The following is a 21571-nucleotide window of genomic DNA, read 5'->3' as shown; positions in this document are numbered from 1 at the left end:
TTTAAAATATATATATGTATATATTTTTTTAAAAAGAGCATAATAAAACAGTATTAGCAAAATGTTAGCTGTGATTGAAGCTGACTGGAGGATATAGGTACCTGGTAATTTTATTGTACTATGTGGACTTTTGAATAGATCGGGAACTTTTGTAGCATGAATTTAAACTGGGAATGTAAAGATCCCAAACTAATGTAGCTTGTTTACTCCAAGCAGGTAACAGCCAAACTTGGCATTTAGTTTTTTTTTTCCTGTCCTTTAAATAGTAAGCCATTGTTCTGTAATCTTCCGTAACTTAGATTTTTTTCTGTGTTTAGCTTCCCTAAGCCAGTCACCTCTTACGATTACCTGAACTCTGTAATTTTAGCTAGTGTCCCATGGTGTCACAGATCCCTCTCGTGCCTCCCCATACAATGAGCAAAGTCTTGCTTAATCTGTTCTCTGTTTCACCTGTTGCTTTTTCCAGCACCGCTCAGTGCCTTCCTCAAAGACACAGGGGCCCATGTGCTTTAAAGGTCTATTCCCTTCCCAGCTTTAAAATACTTTAAAGATTCCGTTTGTTTCTGCTTTGTAAGTTACCCATTGAGGTCTGTTGATCTTCAAGGGTGACTTCCCTGACCTTGTGAGTGGCTGTTCTTCCCCCGGTGGGTTTCCGTATTTGTATTCAGTTGGCAACTCACACTGTGTTGGGCTAAGCCATTTCTCTAGCTGACCGTTCCTCTGAAGCCATGTTCTATTTTAAGAGGTGTGAGTAACCCTACCCAACGTGTGCCCTCTTGAGCCTTCTTATCCAGGTCACTGCTATTTGATAGCTGTGACCTCTGAGTCGCTGGGCCTTGTGGGCTCCTTGAGGACAAGGGCTGAGTCTATTCTCTCTCCCATCCTGACCTAGGCTCCCTGCAAGGACAGGGCTGTCTCTGTAAACTAAGCACTCCGGGGTGAAGATGAGCCTCCAGTAGCTATTCCATAACCGGCTGACAGGAATAGTGACCTAGGAGAGAAATCCAGTCTCCTGGTCGCTGAGGCTGCCAGTTCCTAGCCTGCCCCTAACTGCCTCTTGCAAGGCTCCTGCTCCCTCCTTGCTCCCCATATGGTCTGGTTTTCATGGCAGTCTCCCTCCCCCTACCTGTCTTTGACTGTTTAGATTTGGCTCAGTTCCACCTTGGCCTCTGCACAGCCCTCTGGTGGCCTCCAGCCTATACACAGAGTGTTTTCTCCCCTCCAGATGCCTGCAGCCAAAAGGCCCTACCACTTTCTTCCTTCCTACCCTGAGGTTATCTGCAGCAATCTGCTGTTTGGTTAGCTCCTGCAGGTGCCTTTGCCTTTACTGTTCTCCTGAACTTGCAGAAGGTGGAGGAAACATTTCTAGGGCTTCATCCTCCTGGCAGTGACCTTCTGTTTGCAAAGGGCTAATGAAAAAGTTTTATTTCCCTCCAATGTGCAGGGTATTGTTTGGTTTGCAGTGAGGCCCTCTCCGAAAGGACACTTGGGTGGAAGTTGCTCGGAGGGCTGGCGAGGGCCCGCACCGGGGCCCAGCTCAGGACAGACAGGGAAGGCTTAGCTGTGTTTTCTGGAAGAGCTTTATAGCCCATCTGTCACTCCTTAATAGGGCGGGTTACCAGTCTAAAGCCTTGTGTAGCAGCTGGAAAATACATAAATACAAAAGAACATTAACCAAGCTGAGCCTGGCCATATCTTATTTATCTTGAGAATTGATTGAGCATACAGTTACTGATTAATATGGCAAATTTTGTGTTATGCATTTATAATTAAAAAGATGGTGGGGGAGTCAAATGTAAAGCATAATAAAATAATAATGTTTAAGCACTATGTTCTACTATATATTACTTAATACTTAAGAATAATACTTAAGGGGGTTGGAGAGATGGCTCAGAGGTTAAGAGCACTGGCTGCTCTTCCAGAGGTCCCGAGTTCAATTCCCAGCACCCACATGGTGGCTCACAACCATCTGTAATGAGATCTGGTGCCCTCTGCTGGCCTGTATACAGAATAAACAAATAAATATTTAAAATAATAATACTTAAACACTAAGTTCTATGGACTACTACCATAGAACTGCTAGATTTTTATGATTTATTTTTTTCATAGGTTGTGGGGTGTATGTGTATGTCTGTGTGTATGTGTAGGTGACTGCCTATGTCCACAGAGGGCAGAGGTGGTATGTGTCTGTGTTCCTGTATGTGTGTATGTGCAGGTGACAGCCAGTGTCCACAAAGGCCCAGAGGGATATGTGTGTGTATATGTGTGTGTGTGCGCATGCATGTGTGTGTGTGTACATGTGTGTGATTATGTACAGGTGGCTGCCAATGTCCACAGAGTCCAGAGGTGTGTGTGTGTTTGTGTCTCTGTGTGATTATGTACAGGTGGCCACTGATTCCTCAGAGGGCAGAGGTATGGTATTGTGTGTGTGTGTGGTGTGTTTGTGTGTATGTGTGCATGTGTGTGTTTGTGCCTCTGTATGATTATATTCCACAGAGGGAAGAGGTGTGGTATGGCGTGTGTGTGTGTGTGTGTGTGCGCGCATGTGTGTTTGTGTGTGATTATATACAGGTGGCTGCTGATTCCACAGAGGGAAGAGGTGTGTGTGTGTGTGTGTGTGTGTGTGTGTGTGTGTGTGTAGATGACTGCTTATGTCCACATAGGGCAGAAACATTGGATCCTCATGATGCTGGAGTTCCAGGTGGTGCTGGGACCAGAACTTGATATGTTCTTAATCACAGAGCCATCTCTCCAGCTCAGAATTGGTGGCTTTAAAGTTTTCCTCCAGTACCTGTTACCTGGGGTTTCAAGGTGTGGGTGGAAACCTGTTGATTTGATCTTGGTGACAGGAAGACTCCACCATCATTTCATCTTACAGGGGCCCCCATGGCCTTCTTGACGCAAAGAGAAGCAATTTTCTGCCGTTCCCATTCCTTCCTTTGTGCATACTATAAGGCTCGCACTGGCAGAAGCCCTGCTCCTGACCACACAGCTCGTCTGGGCATAGCCAGTACCTGGAATGGGATGCTTTTGCATTTGAGCCCAGGATTTTTGCCACGTTTCTGTGCTGTGTAATTCCCTAGTCACTACTGGACATTATGGGCTCTGGGCAGAATACCCGAAGGGACCTTGATGATTGGCTAGGTCCCCTTCTGAAACACAGGGACCTTCCCTCCTCCTCTCTTCAGGCCCTCAGTGAAGATGCTTCTTACCTACCTGGATCCAGCCCTAGCTGTGGTAAGAGGCAGGGAGTCCCTTCACTGGTAAGTTGTTCTCCCTTCTCAGGGTGGAGTTCCTCACCTCTGATTTTCTTTGTAAGGTGGAGAGTCCATCTTTGTGGGTTATTTCTGTAGCCAGGGGAGTTTTATTTTCTCCTCTACCTGCTTCAGTAGCAGGCTGTACTTATGTTGCCCAACATGGTGAGACCGTGATGTCATCCTCCTCAACCTCCAGTCTCGTAGACGTAGCGAGGACTCATCCTTGGGTCAGATATCATCTGATGTAACATCCCTGTCAGATGCAGCCGATGACAGGAAGTTTAACTTCAGAAGCCTCTTCTGTCTGCTTCCTTAGGAAGAGTTAGGTGTCTACCCATTCTGTCCACTGGAGCTGACTGACTGAGGCAGCCCCTTCTGTCCAAGTCCGTTTTCTTCCCTAGCCTTCGTCGGTAAGCATGCCTGCTTTGTTACGATATCTGTGCAGAAATAGGACAGTGTTAAGTCAATTAATATTCTACTTCTTATTAGCTTATGTTAATTATATGTAATGGGTTTATTATGGTATTGTTATACATGTATGTAATATGTTGTAATTGTAGCCACCCCTCTTACCCTCTTTTGTCTCCTTCCCATTCCCTTTAATCCCCTTCTTCTTCCCAACTAGTCCTTCTCCTATTTTGCTGTGTTTTCCTGACCCAGTGAGTTCCATTAGTATCGTTTACAGGAATATGGTTTGTTTACAAGAGCCTGAGCGCCTCACTGAAGGCAATACCACTGATGAAAATGCCCCCTGTCAGACGTTATTCATCTGTGTATTAAATAAATATGAGGACAAATGGAATAATCCTGCTTCCCTTAGGGATCTTCTTCAATCCATCTGACTCAGGTTTAACCTGCTGTTCTACATAAAGGCCTTCACATGACCTAGGCGTCTTCCTTAGGAGTCCCCAGACAGATCTTTGTGTCTGTGAGGGCAGGGAGGGGGCGGAGAGCTAGATGTTGTGTTGGCTCTGTGACTGACATGTGCTCCGGGGAATGCTGGACAGGTCCTCTAGCCAGAGGGCCGCCCACCCAGCCCTCTCAGTGTCTGGAAGATGCTCTCCTCACCACCGCCCTGTGCTGCTCAAGCTCCAGGGTGGGAAGCCCAGTGTTTCTCTGGTTTACAGGATGCTGTTTTCTCATAGAAAACTCACCTGGTGCGGCACCCTGGGAGCCTCCCTTCTTCCTTGCTCATGGAATCTGTGCTGCTGTGGGCAGCCTTGCATGAGGAAGTCCCCTACCCTATATGCCCTAGGACTGTTCTGTTGGTGCTGACTAACTTCTCAGGAAGCGAAATGGTTGGAGAACTAGAAAACAGCGTGGGAGTGGGCAGGAGGACACGTTTATGCAGACTCCAGGTGCTCCAGATCACCGGGCCCATGGAGCTTACTCTCTGCCATAGGGACAGGAGACTCTGCAGATGGGAGGAAGAGGAGGCCTGCTGAAGTTTGGGAACACCTTGGACACCTCTGTCCTGTTCAGAGTCACTGTCTATAAGTGTCTCTTCCAGGGATGGCAGTAAGTCCATAGTAAGCATTTCAGAGGGTCACTTACTCCGCAGGAAATACTCAGTAAATAAGTCCTGTTTTGGTCTGGGCCTTATGTGAAGCGCCAAGGTAGGAGCAGAAGAAACTACAGCGAGTGCCACCGACCAGGAGTGTAGAGCAGGAAGTACCAAATACCTCTCAAAGGCCACAGAAGAAGTATCCCAGAGTTCACCTGGAGGATGAGCTACTTATCAGTGAGGCCATGCTGTAAGAATTTGTTAGAGAAAGTGCCCTCTGGCCTGTTCGGGTAGGATTTGGACATCAGAAAACAGGCCTCCCTCGGGAAGGGAGCCAGTGACGAAAGGAGGTTCAGAGCAGGCCCAGGCTGGAGGGGAGGTTTTCTTTAGGAAAGGCTGGGAGGGTGGGTAAAGGGCAGGGACATGTGCTCAGAGGGGAAACTGAGGCAGGAATACACTGTGACACCTGCCCCTGTGTTGTTGCTGTCCGTGGACGAAGGCTTCGGGGACCACCTCCCAGTTTCAGACTCTGGCGTTGTCACCGGCTCACTTTTCATCAGGCTCCAGAACTCAGCTCTCCAATGCCGTATCCTTTATCGCCAGTTATTTACCAAATCTCTGCTTTTTATAAATCATTTAGAATTTTCCTTTGGTCAGAGTTAGCCTTTGAGCTGTCTAGAAGTGAGCAGTTGCCCAGTGGCACTGAGTTGAGTTGTGCAAACGTCACCACTGTCAGCCCCACACTTTCCATGGCCCCATACAAACCCCTGCAGCTGTTGGGCAACATCTCCCATCTCCCTACCCTGCCCCCAGCCCTCCCCCTCCATGACCTCTGTTCTACTTTCTGTCTGCAGTTCACCGATCCCGCATGCCTCATGTAGATCAGATCACGTTCGTCCTTTCCTTTGGCTTGTTTCACTTAGCCGGGTGTTTGCTACACTCATTCATATCACCTCTGTTGCGCTGTTTTCCTGATTTTCTCCAAAAGGCTGAATGCTCATCTGTTGTATAGATGCCTATGCACACCACAGCCTGCTTATTCCTTCATCTGAGATAGGCATTTGGGTTCAGACACTGGCTTTTAAAGTGTTGTGTATGAAGGCCTTTTGTCATTAGCATTATGACCTCCCACCCCTGCCTGGCTTTGAGTTCCTTTGCCTGGGTCACAGCTCTGACCACTCAGAAGTCCAGAACCTTGACTTCAGCCGGGGTTTTGACCGCTTCTTGAGTGGAACAGGAGCAGAAGATGTCCTGTTCTTTGGATTTTTGGCAATAACCACCTGTATGAGGTGTAAAGAAAGGCCATGATGAAGATCATATTTAGCCTTGTGTGTAATTGCATAGTCTGGGGCTCTCGATACGCTCACTGTAAGTTCTCAGCAGGCACTTGACTCTTAGCGGTGGAGCTCAGACATGGAGAGATGGCCCAGTGGTTCAGAGCACACACTGGCTGCTCTTCCAGAGGCCCCCAGGTTGGTTCCCAGCACCCACATGATGGCTCCAAGGGCTCAAGGCATGCACATGGCACACATACCTACATGCAGACAGACAGGCAGAACACTCATACACATAAAATAAAAATAATAATTTTTTAAAAATCATGACTCAGCTGATGTCCCCAAATACCTTCCTTCCCCTCTCCTAGCCACTTTAACTCTGTCAGTTTGTTCCAGATTCATCTGTCAGTAGTGTTAGACCTAGGGAGTTGCTTCTTATTGTCATTGTCTTGTCTCTGTCCCCCCACCCTTTTGAGGGCTGTGCAGCTCCCCTTCAGGCCCACTGTCTCTTGTGCAGCTGCCTTGATTTACCCCCTTGTGTTTGTGTTCCAAGTCTCAAGAGCAGGTCTGAGTTTTTCTCAGTTTGCCTAATGGTTTCTCCTAGTAGGAAGTGGTTCTGTACTTGATTCCAAGGGCAGGGTTCGCTCCAGTCCCTTCCTCAGTCTTCATGTGAGAAGCCCATCAGTGCTCTCGTGTGAGGTGTACGGCCAGCCATCTGAGCGCCAACAGGTAGAGCAAACACCTGCTCCTGATGCCAGTCTTGGGATCTTGTCAAATAACGGATGGGCTATTTGTAATGCATAGAAAAATAACACAAGCTGGCTAATTTCTTTTTGGTGTTTGACCTTCTGAAGAGAAATGTTGACTATTGCTGTAAGAGGCTTGGAACATCACTTTAAAAAATAATCAAGGTTATAAATATGGATCCATAATCAAATGTATTCCTGTAACCTGGGGGGGGGGTTAGTGATAAATGCATACATGATTTCAAAATCATTCAATTAAAGTAAAATCATTCAATTAAAGTAAAATCATTCACTTAAATTCAAGAGAAGAATATGAAGATACTTCACAGAAAACTATGGAACCCAAAAAGGTGGTCTGAAAAGATGCCTCAGAGCTGGGCATGGTGGTATAGTTCTGAAGTTCCAGAACTCTGCTAGGGAGGCTGAGGCAGGAGGATTGAGGCCAGCCTGGCTATATAGCAAGATCCTCTATGATAGATGGATGGATGGATGGATGGATGGATGGATGGATGGATGGATAGATAGATAGATAGATAGATAGATAGATAGATAGATAGACAGACAGACAGACAGATAGATGAACAAGCCTATGTAGTATTTCCAAAGTAATTTAGTTTGTCACTTGGCTTATTTATATATAAGTTTAATGAATATGGAGATTATTATGAACAGATGTCTGATCAGTCTCATCCGCATCTCTAAAATTTTATCTTTTCAAGTTAATGTACTATATTTGGGAGATTTTATTGGGGGTATTGCATATGTGATTGTTGTGACCTACAGCCTACTATTATGGCCTTTACTCTTACTGGATAAAATAAGTACCTCGTTGTATTTGAGTGCCTCATTGTATTTGCTTTTAAATGTTTTGTGTGTTCAGCTCTTCCTCTGAGAACTTTGGGTGGGATGGGCAAGAAGCCTGAGTATAGAAGTACTCAGCTTGACTTCAGTATTTCATAAATAGAGTTTTTAAAAGCAAGACATCTCTGTTTTGTTTCTCCTTTTAAACCCTGCCTGGAAATTAACTTGGTCATCCACAGGATCAGTCGTTTAAATGAAAATGAAAGCCCCGTTGGTCTAAGGTGCATTATACTTGGTTGAGAGGGAAAACCCTAACGTGGTGTGTGACAATGATGGATATTCTGTGGATCCCGCTATCTTTGTGCAGAGGATCCCAGGGTCACCCAAGTAGTCCTCTAGGTTGATGAAATGGGCCAAAAGAACTGAGGAGATTCCTATGGTATGGCATTGGGCCAGCAGCCCCTGCCTCCCCTCTGCTGGGGACTCTTCTTGTCTCTCGGGGCATTGGTTCCTAGGCTGTGGCTTAAACAAATCTAGCTTTAGGTGGTGTGCCAGGCCGGGTTAAGGAGCACGACTCCAGTGACTCCGGAGTGGCAGACTGAAAGAGCAGCAAATGGCCTCGCTGCCACTTTCTTGTTCCTCCTGGGGCCTGGGCTCTGCCCAGCTAGTACAGGACAAAGGGGGCACTTTCAGCCCTGTAAATAGCTTCTTGTGTTAGGGGAAGGAGGTGGGGCAGGGAATGGCAGCATCGTGCCAGCTTGGCTTGCTGCATTAAGGAAAGATGTCAGGACTTCTCAATTCGCTGCTGCTGTCAGGCAAGTGTGCAATTTGTGTGGGTTTGTTTGAGGTCTGCATTCCTAGTAGAGCATTCCATCAAACTGCTGTTACTCATATTGGCGGAAGCTCGAGGAACGGCGGAAGGAGAGAAACACAAGGCTCTAGATCACTTGGAGAGAATAAAATGCTACTGTAAGTAAAAGAATTTTACTTTACAGAATTGCAGGCGCTTGTGCACGTGTGCACTTGTGTGTGTTTGTGTGTGTGTGTGTGTATTCACCCTCAGTGTCCCTAAGGGGAATGATGCCCTTGTGGGTCACCTCTGGCTCTGAACTATTTTTTTTTTTATAATGCAAACACAAGAGTCACCTTTGTATACAGTGGGCACGGAACCCACATGCAGAGGCCAGGGAGACAGGATCAGTGGTAGGTAGCATTTATGTAAGACACGGAGAGTTCACATGGGCTTCAGATTTGGGGTTCTCCTAACACCAAGCTAGAAGGACCCTTCTGCCCTGTTCTCATAGTTCCTAACTTAGAGCAGCTGAAGGGGACTGGAAGTCTGTGTGCAGGTAAACATGTATGTGTTCCCAGAGAGCAGGTCGGGGCAGCCAAGAGGAAGAGCCATTCATATGACTTGGGTTTAGAGTCAGGTTAGTGTCTCGTTCTGACAGACACCCCAGAGAAGCCTTTTTCTATTTCTGGCTCTGGTTTTCCTCAGGGTCATTTTACTATTGTGATGTTCTAATGAGATGCAGAATATGACAAACTCCCTGCAGCTCTAAGTACAGCTAAATGGTGATTCTGTTCAAAGCTTGGGCAGAGGGTGCCAGCATCTCTGGGTTTTGACAGTTGTGCTACCCAGTTTTCATTGTTCCCCTGTGTTGCCTGTCTCTACCCACAGGTACCTAGGCATCCTCCACTCTTGCCATTTGCTGAGTTTGTAAGCCTCTCCTTGACTAGTACTGTCCTGTCACTGCTGCTTGACTCTAGTGCTGGCAGCATTTCAGACAAGCCAGATGAACAAACCCTTTTTTAAAATATCTCGGTTTGCCATCTACTGTATTTGTGTATGCTACATGTATGTGGGGTCCAGAACAAGGTGAAGTCCCCTGGGGCTGGAGATATAGGTGGTAGTGAGCTGCCCAGTGTGGGAGCTGGAGAACTGAACTTAGGTCCTCTAGAAGAGCAGTGAGTGCTCTTAACTACTGAGCCAGCAGCAGCGCACACACTTTCTGTAAGCAGAGACGGAGGGGTACACAGGAGCGTCTGCAGCCAAAGGAGCAGCTGGCCATCAGCAAGTCTATGTGTTCTACACTGAGACATGCGTCTTCCTAAGACTTTAAGCCAACTGAATCATGTTATTAGCAGATAGCCGGGTGATGTATGTGCCTGAGCTAAAAGTTCTGCTAGGTGCTGATATGGAAATTTGCTTTTGAAAACAAATCCTAGAGAATTCCCAACAGAATGCCATTGACTTAAGAACACAATGTGTCTTTTAGTTTTAACCACTTATTAGGAAGTGTTCAAAACCTATCGAGGACTGAATCTTAAATATGGTATCTATCATCATAGAACGGCCATTTACAATGTCTCATTTTGTTTGACTGTAAGCCAACCTCCACGTTTAAAATATCTGACTACCTTTTCCTTAACAGCATTGAACTAAAGGAAGAAAGGTTTATAATGCTACCAGTGAATTTGGGTGGATTTAAATGCTTAGCATTACAGATCAGCACCTAATACCATGTTCTTGCATACATGCTATTAATATATGAGTCTCAGAAAATTTTTAAAACGTTTTTCTTCCCAGCCTTATTAAAGTTTCTTTGCACGGTGCACTCTATATCTTGGCTGCCACTGCTTAAAATAGATAAGTTAGTCCCCTGTGTGTGCCTCTGTTTGTTTAGAGAAGAATTGGTAGTCTCACTCAAGGATGTAATTCTGCTATATCCACTCCTATAAATCCACACAATCTAGATGTTATGAAAATTACTCCCCAGACATTGAGGAGAGAAGAGGGCAAGGGATGGATAATGCTTCTTCAGACTCCGAATGGTGAAGGGCAATGAAGACAAGTGGAATAGAATGATTGGAAGTGAGGCAGATTTGCATGTTAGATCAGAAAGATGGTGTGTATGCCAAGCTATAATACTGTTTGTGCAGTCTCAGTGACTGCTGCCAATAAGACCTGGGCCTGATTTTATCTGCTCATCCTGAAGTCTCAGCATAGGCACTATTTCTGAGAAGGGCCCTTCTCGATGCCCAGTGGACTTTGCTCATTCCATTCTGTTTCTCATTAGATGGTTAACCCATTGAAAGGCTGACTTGGTCCTTTGCCCTGTCTTCCCAGGTCCTAGCACAGCGGCACAGCCTGGGCGCTCAGATATGCAGGACAGGACGAGCTCAGCTCCTATGCATACATTGAGAACAAATACTCTCCGAGTGTATTTTGGTACCTTTCTCTCTGAGCTGTCTCATGGTGGTTAGGCATACAACCCTGTATCTTATACTTCATTTCAGTGGTTGGAAAAAAAAAAAAAAACTTATCCATTGTCTTTTTTTTTTTTTTTTTTTTTTTTTTTTTTTTTTTTTTTTTTTTTTGGGAAGCTGAGCAAAATGAAAACAGTGTCTGTTTGAAGAACTGCCCCTGGCAGCAACGCTCACTGATGCTGGTCCCTGCCCATGGGTGGAGCAGTGGGGTGACTTACTGCTAGCTCCTCATTGGCCCATCCTCCACCCTCTGTTGCCCTGAGAAGTCAAGTATGGATTGTGTCTGCTAGTTACCTTTAGCCCAGTGGGCAGCAGGGTAGGACTTGGCGTGTGACTAATGCCCTGAAAGACCTTGGCAGGCCTGGTAAGCAGCCGCCGAGCTGCCCTGGCCCTCACCCCACCCCCATCCTCACTGCCCTTTTCTGATTCTGCTGTGGTGTGTCACCTAGCAGTCAGCTGTCCATGGCCCAGATGGTGAGTAGGCACGGCTGCTTTCCTTCCAGAATGAAAACCTGAAGACTCTTGCCTATCTCTTCTTTCTCAGCTGTCATGTTAACCTTGAGATCTGTGTGTAGGTGTGTGTGCACGTTTGTGTGTGTGTGTGTGTGTGTGTGTGTGTGTGTGTGTGCATGCCCCGAGCTGTGATAGCCACAAGTCTGAACAAGCTGAGCAAACGTATTATTATGTTGGGTCTTGTCATATCCTTGGTTCAGAAAAGCAGCTTTGATACTCTGTTGCTCTGTGGGGGAAATAGTTATAATAGTATAGTTTTGGTTTCAAAAGGTGATCTCTAGATTTCAAGAAAATGTTTTCAGTCTTGTGCCCTAGCTTTCAAAGGAAGGCATGCTGTTTGCGTTAGTGGCGGAGTGAGCACTTGTTGCGCTGCTGTAGAAGGTTAGTGCAGTCTCCCGGCTCATTTCCCATTTCTCCCTTTGCCGTGTGCCAGCCTTGGGGGCAATCATTCATTCATAAGCTTTTAAATTAGAGCTGTTCTTGTTCTCTAGTGCACACTTAATTATTTTAGACCCGTCTCTATATAAATTGCTTATAATCTGCAATTTGGGGCTTTGGTATATATTGATGTTCATCTAATTTTCTTCTGTGTATCTTGGCTTCTTCTTCTGGCTCTGTGAAATGTAGGTAAGCATTTTTATTACCGCAGTAACAGTGTATTCTGAGCTCAGAGTGCTTTGGTAGGGGAAATGATAGCATCTGACATTTCTTGAGCAGTTTTTTGCGTGCGGCACCATCGTTGGCTGCTGGGAATCCTGTAGTGGGACTGAAAGCTCACTGGAAGGGGCGCTGTTTTCATCTCCACTCACAGAGACGCACACCAGGGTTCAAGGCAGAAGAAGCTATTCACACAGCCAGGAGCGCGCCAAGGCAGGCCTTGGTTCCAGAGTGTAGTCTTCAGGACCTTTTTCCTTTCTCTCAAATACAATTTCATAACTCCTCTCCAGACTTCTGGTGTTTGCTTTAGTTTATGTGCACTGATTAATTTATTCATCTTAGGTATAATATCTTGGGGACTGTAAACGAAAGTGATCTAACTGGAACAGCCAATTATGGATCTCCTGACATTTATGACTACTTCTACAGGGAAGCTGAGAGATATGTTGAAATTTAGGCTGGTCTGTTTTACTAGTTGGGAAACTTGTTTTGGAATCTCTTGGCAGAAGCAGCACCTCCTGACCCTTAGGTGGTTTGGGCTTCTTCACACCTCTTTCTCATATTATCCCTGTTAGCCTTGACCATGAGGGTATGATTGATTAGGTGGAAGGGACAAAAGATGTCGTTTCCTTCTCTTTTTTGAGTCATTTGAGCATTTTATGGCAAGAATTCTTTGAGGTTTTATTTTTTTATTTTTGGTTTTTCGAGACAAGGTTTCTATGTAGCTTTGGAGCCTGTCCTGAAACTAGCTCTTGTTTGTAGACCAGGCTGGCCTTGAACTCACAGCTATCTGCCTGCCTCTGCCTCGCAAGTGCTGGAATTAAAGGTGTGTGCCACCACCGCCCGGACTTCTTTGAACATTTTTAATGGCGTTATTGAAAATTTTTCTTACATACAATATAATGGAGAAATGGAACAGAAGTAAATGGCTAAAGTGTTACCAGGAAAATGAAATTTGACCGTGGGACCATTAGACTGTGGATGTAATGCCTCGATTGAGCGGCAAGCCATGTCACTAATGATTGGCCTGTGGGCATTCTGGAGACGTGTTCTGCCCCCTGGAGTGAACCTGGCATCTTTCTCTCCTAACAGAATTCTGCCTAAGGAATCACCAGCACAGAACCATGGAAATCCATGAATTGTTCCGGTATTTTCGGATGCCAGAGCTGATTGACATCCGGCAGTATGTGCGTACGCTTCCAACCAACACACTCATGGGCTTTGGAGCTTTTGCCGCGCTCACCACTTTCTGGTACGCCACGAGACCTAAGGCTCTGAAGCCACCCTGTGACCTCTCCATGCAATCTGTGGAAGTAGCGGTAAGTGGGGGGTGGGCCCAGCCTGCCTTGTGGGCTTTCGCTTCATATTCTCTGAAGAGTTTAACCTCATTGATGTGTCTTTGAGGACAGTTTCTAAAGAGAAGTTGTTGGTAGCTAACCCATGCAGAAGCCAAGTAAATTACAGGGCAGGGCACGGGAACAGATAAAGTACTGTAGGTTAGTTGTCTCTCCAGCATTACACGCAAGATAGTTCCAGAAATCACACCGAGCTTCCCCGTGCAGGCTCCGTGTCGGAATAGAAAAGTCTACCAGGAGAAAAAGAGAACGCCGAACCTGGTTCAGTAGGGTGGAGTCACCAGATGGTCCCGAGAGTTTTATCTGGGGCACATCTGATCTGTAGAACTCATTCTCACCCCGTTGAAAGGGACTCCGTGGTTTCACGCAGGGGAAGGCTGAATTGGCACTTAACAGCCGAGGGGCAGCTGTTGAGCACAGGCACGAGGAACCGGCCCTCAGGAGGCATCTGTGCTCACGCTGAGTGCCGCATTGTCGTGAAGAAGCCATGCACATGACAGCCAGCATGTGTGATTAGGAATATGGGTGGGATGGTGTAGGAAGCCTCTAGACCCTTCCATGAACATCCTTCCTTTCCTTGGTCTCTTCCCGAAGTTCACAGAAACACGTGTGATTGATTGCAGTCCCCAGGGCTCTCCTCTTTGCACCCTCACTGCAGCTGCTCGCTCCTCCGCCCTGGTCAGGATTAGCTCTCAGCATTCGTTACTTTCAGCACAGAAAGAGCCTGGGAAACACAGACGTTCGCTGCTTCTAGTTGGAGAGGTGAAAGGTCCCCCAGCTTCTCCCCACTTTGGTCGCTGTGGCAGACCAATGTGCCTCTCTGCAGAAAGCCCTGGCTAGATTAATAGCTTTGTGATACTAATGGGGTTTTATTTTAAACAAGTTCTGGGCTTTGCTGATACGAAATTCTTAAAATATACCAAATGTGTCGGTAATTTGTGACGGATACAGGCGAGGGCTGTCTTCTGACAGAGCTGGGCTCTCTGCTTCATTTTCACGGGGAAGTGATGGTGTTCCACCCAGCTTACCACACTCCAGTGAGGACTCAACTTTCCCTAGAGTGGGTGTGGCTGTGTGGCATTCCTTCTCTTCTGCCTGGCACCTGGTGCCATTGTTGTCACTATCAAAAGGGCAGGTGACGAGTAGAGTTTAGACACCAATAATTCAGCAGGAACTCTTGGGAATTCCCAGTTCTCACCAGAGGAGACATTGTGGGGACACCTGCAATGTGTTTTTTAAAAGAGATTTAGTTATATTTTTCTTACAAGTATGAGTGTGTGTCTGCATGTATATACACATACCATATAGCATGCAGATGCTCTCAGAGGCCAAAAGATGATGTCATATCTGGGGCTGTACATGATTGTGAGCTGCCATGTGGGTGTGGGAACTGAACCTGGGTCCTCTGGAAGAACAGAAAGTGCTCTTAGCCCCTGAGCTGTCTCTTTAGCCCTCACTGTGTGCTTTTTAAAGTTCCATCTTAGCATGCAGTGGCTGTTCCTTAGTAAAATAGTTATGCATGTTCCATGAAGAACAGCTTAAGATTACAGATAAGCACAACACCGAAATTATAATTTTACTACTCAGTACATAGTTCTGATTTTTCTCTTCGTTTATAAGAAATAGATTTAGATCTGAGTTTCAGAATTCAATGATTTTAGAAATAATGAATATTCTTTGCTTTTTAAAAATTGAAATATAAAGTTTGAAGTTTAATGTAGTTGGAGTCTGGTAACTCAGTAGTTGTGCACACTTATAGGGAGCATTTTTCTACAGGCCTCTGTTGGCAAGACAAATAGCACTGATTTCTTACGGTGTTACTGACAGCTGGCAACAGTGTGGGGGCTGTTGTGTTTTCCTGCTTTGAAAGCAAACAGGTACCACTCACTGGTCACCTGCCGTTTGCTCCTTACCCTGCTCCTCCCAACTCATCCCGTTTCCATCACTTCCTTTTCTCTAAAATGTGCATGGATGTTACCATGAGAAATCCACACTTTGGTCTGGATGCTTCTCTTCCCCACACACCCTAGCGGTTTCCAGGCTCTGGTTTGTATAGTACCAAGCCAGGACTTGGGTGTAAGTTCCATCTGCAAGTTTCCTGTGGCCACTCAGGGTGGTAAGAAGGATGTGACTATATCTCTGTGGACCCGTCAGGAAAGGCTTGGGATCAGGATCTTGAAACTTTGAGGATGGTTTAATTAGGCTGTATTTTAAGAGTTGCAGCCCACCTGTGAGCCTTGGTTACCTAAAGACCAACCTCTCCCTTGGGGGCTAGGAGGAACACCCACTTGCTGCTTGCAGATCAACGCTTCTGCTGCTCCACCACTTTGAACAGACGTGAGAACAGGTTTTGTGAGGGTGGGTTATTTGTTTTGTTTTAAACTCCCTCCATACTTGATATACCAGATTGCTTATTTTCTTCACCTGCCCTTGCTTGCCGAGCTTGATTTCCTCGTGTTCCCTTAGTGAAGATGCTGCTCACAGCGGTGACAGTGACTGGAAGCCTTTATTGACTGGTTAGCGGCCAGGCCCAGGGGAGGCATCAAGACATGTGGAGGCTGAGAAGTGTGTAGACTCGGGTATGGGTCAAATGAAATGTTTTACTGTAGGTACGAAGGAGAGAACTTCCAGAGACGTCGGGAAGAGTTCAGAGCAGAGAGGGAAAGTAGTGGATTGAGTGTAGACGCAGGCTGGGACTGGCAGTGAGAGAAGAGGGGGAGAGAGGAGTGAGAGATGGAGGCTAAGAGAGGGCAAAAGGGGGAACAAAGAGGGTAAAAGAGAGGAAGACAGACAGACAGAGAGCAGAGCTGGAATAGCAGAATGAATAGCTGTGGAGAGAGAGGCCCATGATCTACAGAAGTGTAGGGAAGGGGGAGGTGAGGAGAGCCAGGGTGCCAAGATAGACTCTGAAATGTCTAACAGGTACTTGTGACACTGAGGGGGGCTGGAGACCACTGTGCACTTGGGTACCCTAATAGTCACCACAGATGGCCATTTGTCCTTTCTGCCAGTGATATGAGAAATGGCTTCTTTGGCAGAGGGAACAGGCTTCACCAGTTCCTGAGGAATGCTGGCTTTGTCTGACCACCAGTTTGGGGAAAAGAGTTTCCTTTGGGGCTGACAAGAAGGACCTGGAAGATAGAGACTTGACTGCCCTGAACATTCATCTGACTTTGCTAGCCTCCACATTTTATGTCTAAAAGCTTAAGTAAAGTCCCTGCCTAACCCTGCTTAGAAGATACACCTGCCTGACCTGTGATGTGTTCATTGCTGGTTTGTTAAGACCAGGGCTCTGGGGAGGAGAGTGGATCACTGTGTTAAAGGAAGGTTGGTGGGGGAGAGGGGTCCAGTAAATCTGAAGGATCAGTGCCTGGAGCCTTGGGACTCAGGAGGGGAGGCCTTTCTGAAACCGAATATGTAGGACTGTAATTTTAGCAGTGAAACAGGAGAGTCGCAAGTTTGAGGGCAGATTGGGCTACATAGCAAGAGCCTATCAAAACAAACCATCAAAGAAAGATAAGAAATGGTGGCTAAATTCTGTGGGTACAGAATCAGAAACCATTAAGAATTCAGTGGTTACATCTGTAGGAGAGCCTAGGAAGGCATAGAGCCAGCTTTTCTGTCCTCCTAGGCCAGACACAGATGTGACTGGAGAGGAATCTGATACTGCTGAGGGTGTGTGCCCGCCTCTGAGGCTCAAAGGATTTGGGCTATAACCTGCTGTATGGCACAGATGAGATCCATGGGAATTCCTGAAGGAGGCAGCAGAGAGAAAAGAGAAGTGTGACATTAGCACCGAGAGGCTTGTGTCAGGTTAGTTTGGAAAGGCATACGGCTACCACTAGGTCATAAAGAACGTCAGTGGGAACTCATGTTTTCTCCAGTTATTGACATGAATAAATTGGAACAAATAAAAATCTATGCCTATAAGTCCCTAGCCTTTCTAAAACAATCTTTAGACTGTCAGAATTTAGGGTAGAATTTGCTTCTGGTGAGTAAACCACAGACTGTAGCAGATTATCTAATCTTGTTAGTAGATGTGGGTCCAAGTTTGGATCCATAGCTTCTAAATTGCAGAACAAGTTCCTTGGGTATAACTCATCTGGTTTCCAAGTTGGATGACTTCACTTCAGAGTAAATGATACGATATTTGGGATGCATGCTAGCTGGTGACCCTCATACGTGAAGGGTTGAAACTTACACATTCACATATTGCACTGTATGTGACTAGTGACTCTTCTTAGCGTGTTAATCATATGTTCCAGAAAGTCAAATGCAGAGGGTGTGTAAGTCCTGAGTCTTCCTCCACTCACCGAATCCAGCTGCCAGACTTGCATCCATTCAGCAAGCCCTTGAACTTCTGCTACAGGAGGTACACAGTACTGGGGCAGGACAGACATCTGTCCTTGGGAAGCCTCTGCCCGGGAAATGAGCTGCTCAAGGCCTGTCTATCTGTGGCAGAGGTCAGGTGTCATTTGTTTTTGTTTGTTTGTTTCTTCGAGACAGGGTTTCTCTGTGTAACACCCCTGGCTGCCCTGGAACTCATTCTGTAGACCAGACTGGCCTCAAACTATGAGATCCACCTGCCTCTGCCTCCTGGGTGCTGGGATTGAAGGTGTGTGCTACCATCTCCTGCCCTGCTATTCTGAAAGAGCTCATGTGCACATTACAGGAGTCAGATGTCCTGGTCCCTGCATATTTAGACGTGTCTGTGGAACATGTTACAGTAAGATTTTCCACGTGGTTGGTAGGAGCCCTCTCCCATATTTTCAGCTTTACCTGTGTGTATGTGCAAAGGCCCACTCCAATGTCTTCAACACAAGAGATACATTTTTATGAAGACGTACTCACACCAGACTTGTGGCAATAAAACAAGTCCAGGCCTGTAAAGGTAACAACGGTGAGATTCCAAAGAATGGCCATGCCCTTTTGGACTGGAAACCCTATGACCGGTGCTGAGTCAGGGAGCCCTGGTTGAAGTGGGCAGCATCAAACCCTGCTAGGAGATGGACATCTAGCAGCAAAGCTGAGTGGAAGCTGCCGTGGAGCGGGCTTGGACAGCGGTGACCGTGGCTGTCTCAGACACAAGCCTGAGGGTCTGTGGGAACGCCCAAGCCACTTGTAAGACGAGGACGAAAGCTTTTTAACTGAAGGGGAAGTAGCAGCTGAGTCCTGAGCGCCGTCAGGGACCACGGCAGCATGTGGTTATTTCTGCCGCTACTTAGAAACGTGGCATAAGAAGGGCTGCTCTGTAGTCATCTGTGGATGCAGAACAGAGAGCGGTTAGTAGACACGTGTAGGACGGGAAGTACCCATGATGCTTCAGAAGAACCTCTGGGCACGAGGAGATTCTGTCTGTCATCTCTTCACGAGAATCCTGTTTTCGGGCAGCCACCTTCGTCGACGTAATCATTTGTCTCTGCGGGGTTCTGGTCACTGTTTCCCATGGTCTAGTCTCTCCTGGTCTTGATTGCAAAAAAACTAATTGTGCAATGTGGTCAAATAAAGAGGCGCCAATGTTTGCCCTCACAGTTCTGCTCCCACCCACGCAGAGAGTTCCTGAACACATTTCCCTGAAAGCTGTTTCAGCATCTGAGCGCGTCTCTAGCTGGCAGTCCTCACAGGACAGTAGGGATAAGAGGGAAGGAAAGCATTTTCAGGGTGCTTCTCTTCCGAGAGTCTCTTGCAAGTTTGCAGACATCAGTGTTCCATGCCTTTAGGTGACGTTAACACCTTTCTCGAAATTTAACAGGCTTTCTGATAAGTTATCAAACCTTTCTGGATATAGTTTCCTTACTATGTTCATCCTCTTGGAACCTGAATATAAGGTGTTCCTATGAGGAGTCTGCTGACTTTGGAGCAATGCAGCAGATGCCTGGGCCTTGAAATTGGGTGGGAGGAGGGAGTGTCAGGCTGGTAATGAACATTAGCAGTGGGCTGGGGGCACTGTGGATCAAGGCAGGGATTACCAGGAGCTAGGGGCAGAACTTCTGGTCTTTACAGCAACACCAGGCTGCAGAAGGATTAAGCAGGTATCTTGGGAAGCTAAGGAAAGAAAGAAGTTGATTATTCGTCTGAAAAAGCTACATGCTGGGTCTAGAGAGGTGGCCTCGTGGTTAAGAGTACTTGTTCTTACAGACGACTGGGGTTCAGTTCCCAGCACCCCCATGGTAGCTCATAGCCATCTGTAGATGCACTCATCTACATAAAAATAAATAAATAAACCCCAAATAACAACTTATAGAATATGCAATGTGTCTGCATGTTGGTATGTTGCTGAGTTCTCCATACCCAAGGAAAGCAAAGGCCGATTGCATAGGAATATGATGGTAAATCAGTTCTGGAAACACACATGATTTCAGATAAATGATGCTAACTACTATAGACCATATTAGACAAGAGATGTATGTACACTGAAGTGACAGAAATGATTTCTATATTTACTTAAGTTTTAACATGCACCCCCAAATAAGGCCAACAAGTGCCAAATGGGAGGGACAATTTGGTCACCACTCGGTGCTTCCTGCAAAATACTCCTACTGAGCACCAACATCCGAGAGGCGGAGTCACATAGGGTAGGACTTGGAGCTGCAGTCCCTTTACTAGCAGAGGTGAAGCCTGGTGCCCTGTGTGGTCTACAGGGCTAGGTAAAAACTTCATAGACAGTCTTGTCCTTTAGCCAGAGCCGTGTGTGCTGAGTTTTCTCCTAGTGATAATTTATTTTTGCTATGCCCCTCCTCCCCAGTTTCTCCTAAACAAATCCTCTGGTTGGGATAGTAGACAGCACAGGAAATTAGCAAGTAGAGAATGAACTCGTTTCAGAAAGTGTCAAGGGCTCTCAGGGTTAGACGGCGGTGTTTGTTTAGACCCTGTCTTCTCAAGCACGAAGGGAAGGCTACATGCGGTGTTTGTTTAGACCCTGTCTTCTCAAGCACGAAGGGAAGGCTACATGGGCAAGTCTGGAGGAGCCTGCTTCAGAACTCTTCACCAGGCTAGCAGGATTTGGAGCTCTACCTCACTGCCGTGTAAACAGGGAATTGAGGAGGGACCGAGTCAGCAAACCTGTCCCTACTGGGCAGTGGCTGACCTTGACAGGCCCCACACACTCTCCCTCAGCGCTGGGAAAGCCAGCACTGACAGTGTCTTTGCCCCTGGGAGTAATGACCCCTAGTTCAATAGTAAGCATGACCTTACTTACTTACCCTGTAGCCTCTGCCCTTCACCTACTGGGACAGTTCAGGGGTGTTGTTTGAATACTTTGTCCCTTGCCGTTCAGAGGTCACTAGAATATGGGGTGCCACCCACAGGCTGGCCTTTCGGAGATAAGATCTGATGTCTCTGAAAAGCAGTTTCATCCTGTTTCTGAAAAGAAGTGTGTGTGAGCCAGGAAGCGGCATGTCAACCAAGTGGCAAATGTCAGGTGTAGTGCAGGGAGGAGTGGACTCTGGCAGGGAGCAGCCGCACAGGCCCTTCACCGCCAGGACTGTGCTTCTGTTTGCTGCCTTTCTCCTTAGGATGGGTTGAGCATTAAAACTTGAGGTTGTCTCCTGAGATGGTACTCCCCACCCCTTCCTTTTCTTCTCTTTTTTTTCCTTTCTGCTGGGTCCCCTATCTTCCTGGCTTGCTTTTTTATTTATATTTCTGTAGATATGCATTTTATAGATAAAGATGAATGAGACTTCAATGTAAAGTTGGACCCCTCTAAGAAACCCTCAGGGACATAATTTGCTATACTTTAAATATGAAGGTAGGCCAGAATAGCTCACCACTGCCTGTCAAATACTGATGGTTCTCCAGATCCACCGAAGACATAGACACTCCCTGTTTTCCCGTCCCTGCCTTTCCCCATTCCTCAAGGGTTAATTCGAGTTTTTACTTTCGAATTTAGCCTAATTCAACCTCGACTGTATTTACTAATTCAATGTATAGAAAAACTGATCCCAAAGGGACCCTGTAGATGTTGGAGAATATACTAGTAGCAAAGGCCTTAGCTTTGGAGTCATCTTCTTTGGTTTTTAAATTTGGAAAACCATATCCACATTGAAGCAGACCCATAATTCCCCTGTTTTCCAGTCTTGATTGATTAGGCTCTGCAATGTCAGGCTATTTCTTGAGCACAGCCCACTCCCCATCCCGCCTCCTTCCTGCAGGTTATGTTAGAGGGCCACACTTAAGACATTTTCCATTTCAG

General features: G+C 46.5%; 1 protein-coding gene across 3 annotated transcripts in view; it reads left to right on the top strand.

Annotated features, from left to right (window-relative positions):
- Acsl1 (acyl-CoA synthetase long chain family member 1) overlaps positions 1-21571 on the top strand; it is a 69242-nt gene that overhangs the window by 9093 nt on the left and 38578 nt on the right. For 2 of the 3 annotated variants that reach the window (XM_050147199.1, XM_050147201.1), the window contains exon 2: positions 13118-13344. In XM_050147199.1, coding sequence (XP_050003156.1) covers positions 13150-13344 — 195 coding nt within the window. In that variant the 5' untranslated portion in view covers positions 13118-13149. Of the gene's footprint in view, positions 1-11190; positions 11330-13117; positions 13345-21571 lie in introns of those variants that run through there. The other variant, XM_050147200.1, reaches the window with a different exon arrangement.

The sequence above is a fragment of the Alexandromys fortis genome, unplaced genomic scaffold, assembly GCF_014885135.2.
Source record: "Alexandromys fortis isolate MF-2015 unplaced genomic scaffold, M_Fortis_MF-2015_v1.1 scaffold_32, whole genome shotgun sequence".
Classification (NCBI taxonomy): Eukaryota; Metazoa; Chordata; class Mammalia; order Rodentia; family Cricetidae; genus Alexandromys; species Alexandromys fortis.
The sequence above is the reverse complement of the archived record's forward strand: the minus strand, read 5'-3'. Positions and strand labels throughout refer to the sequence as shown.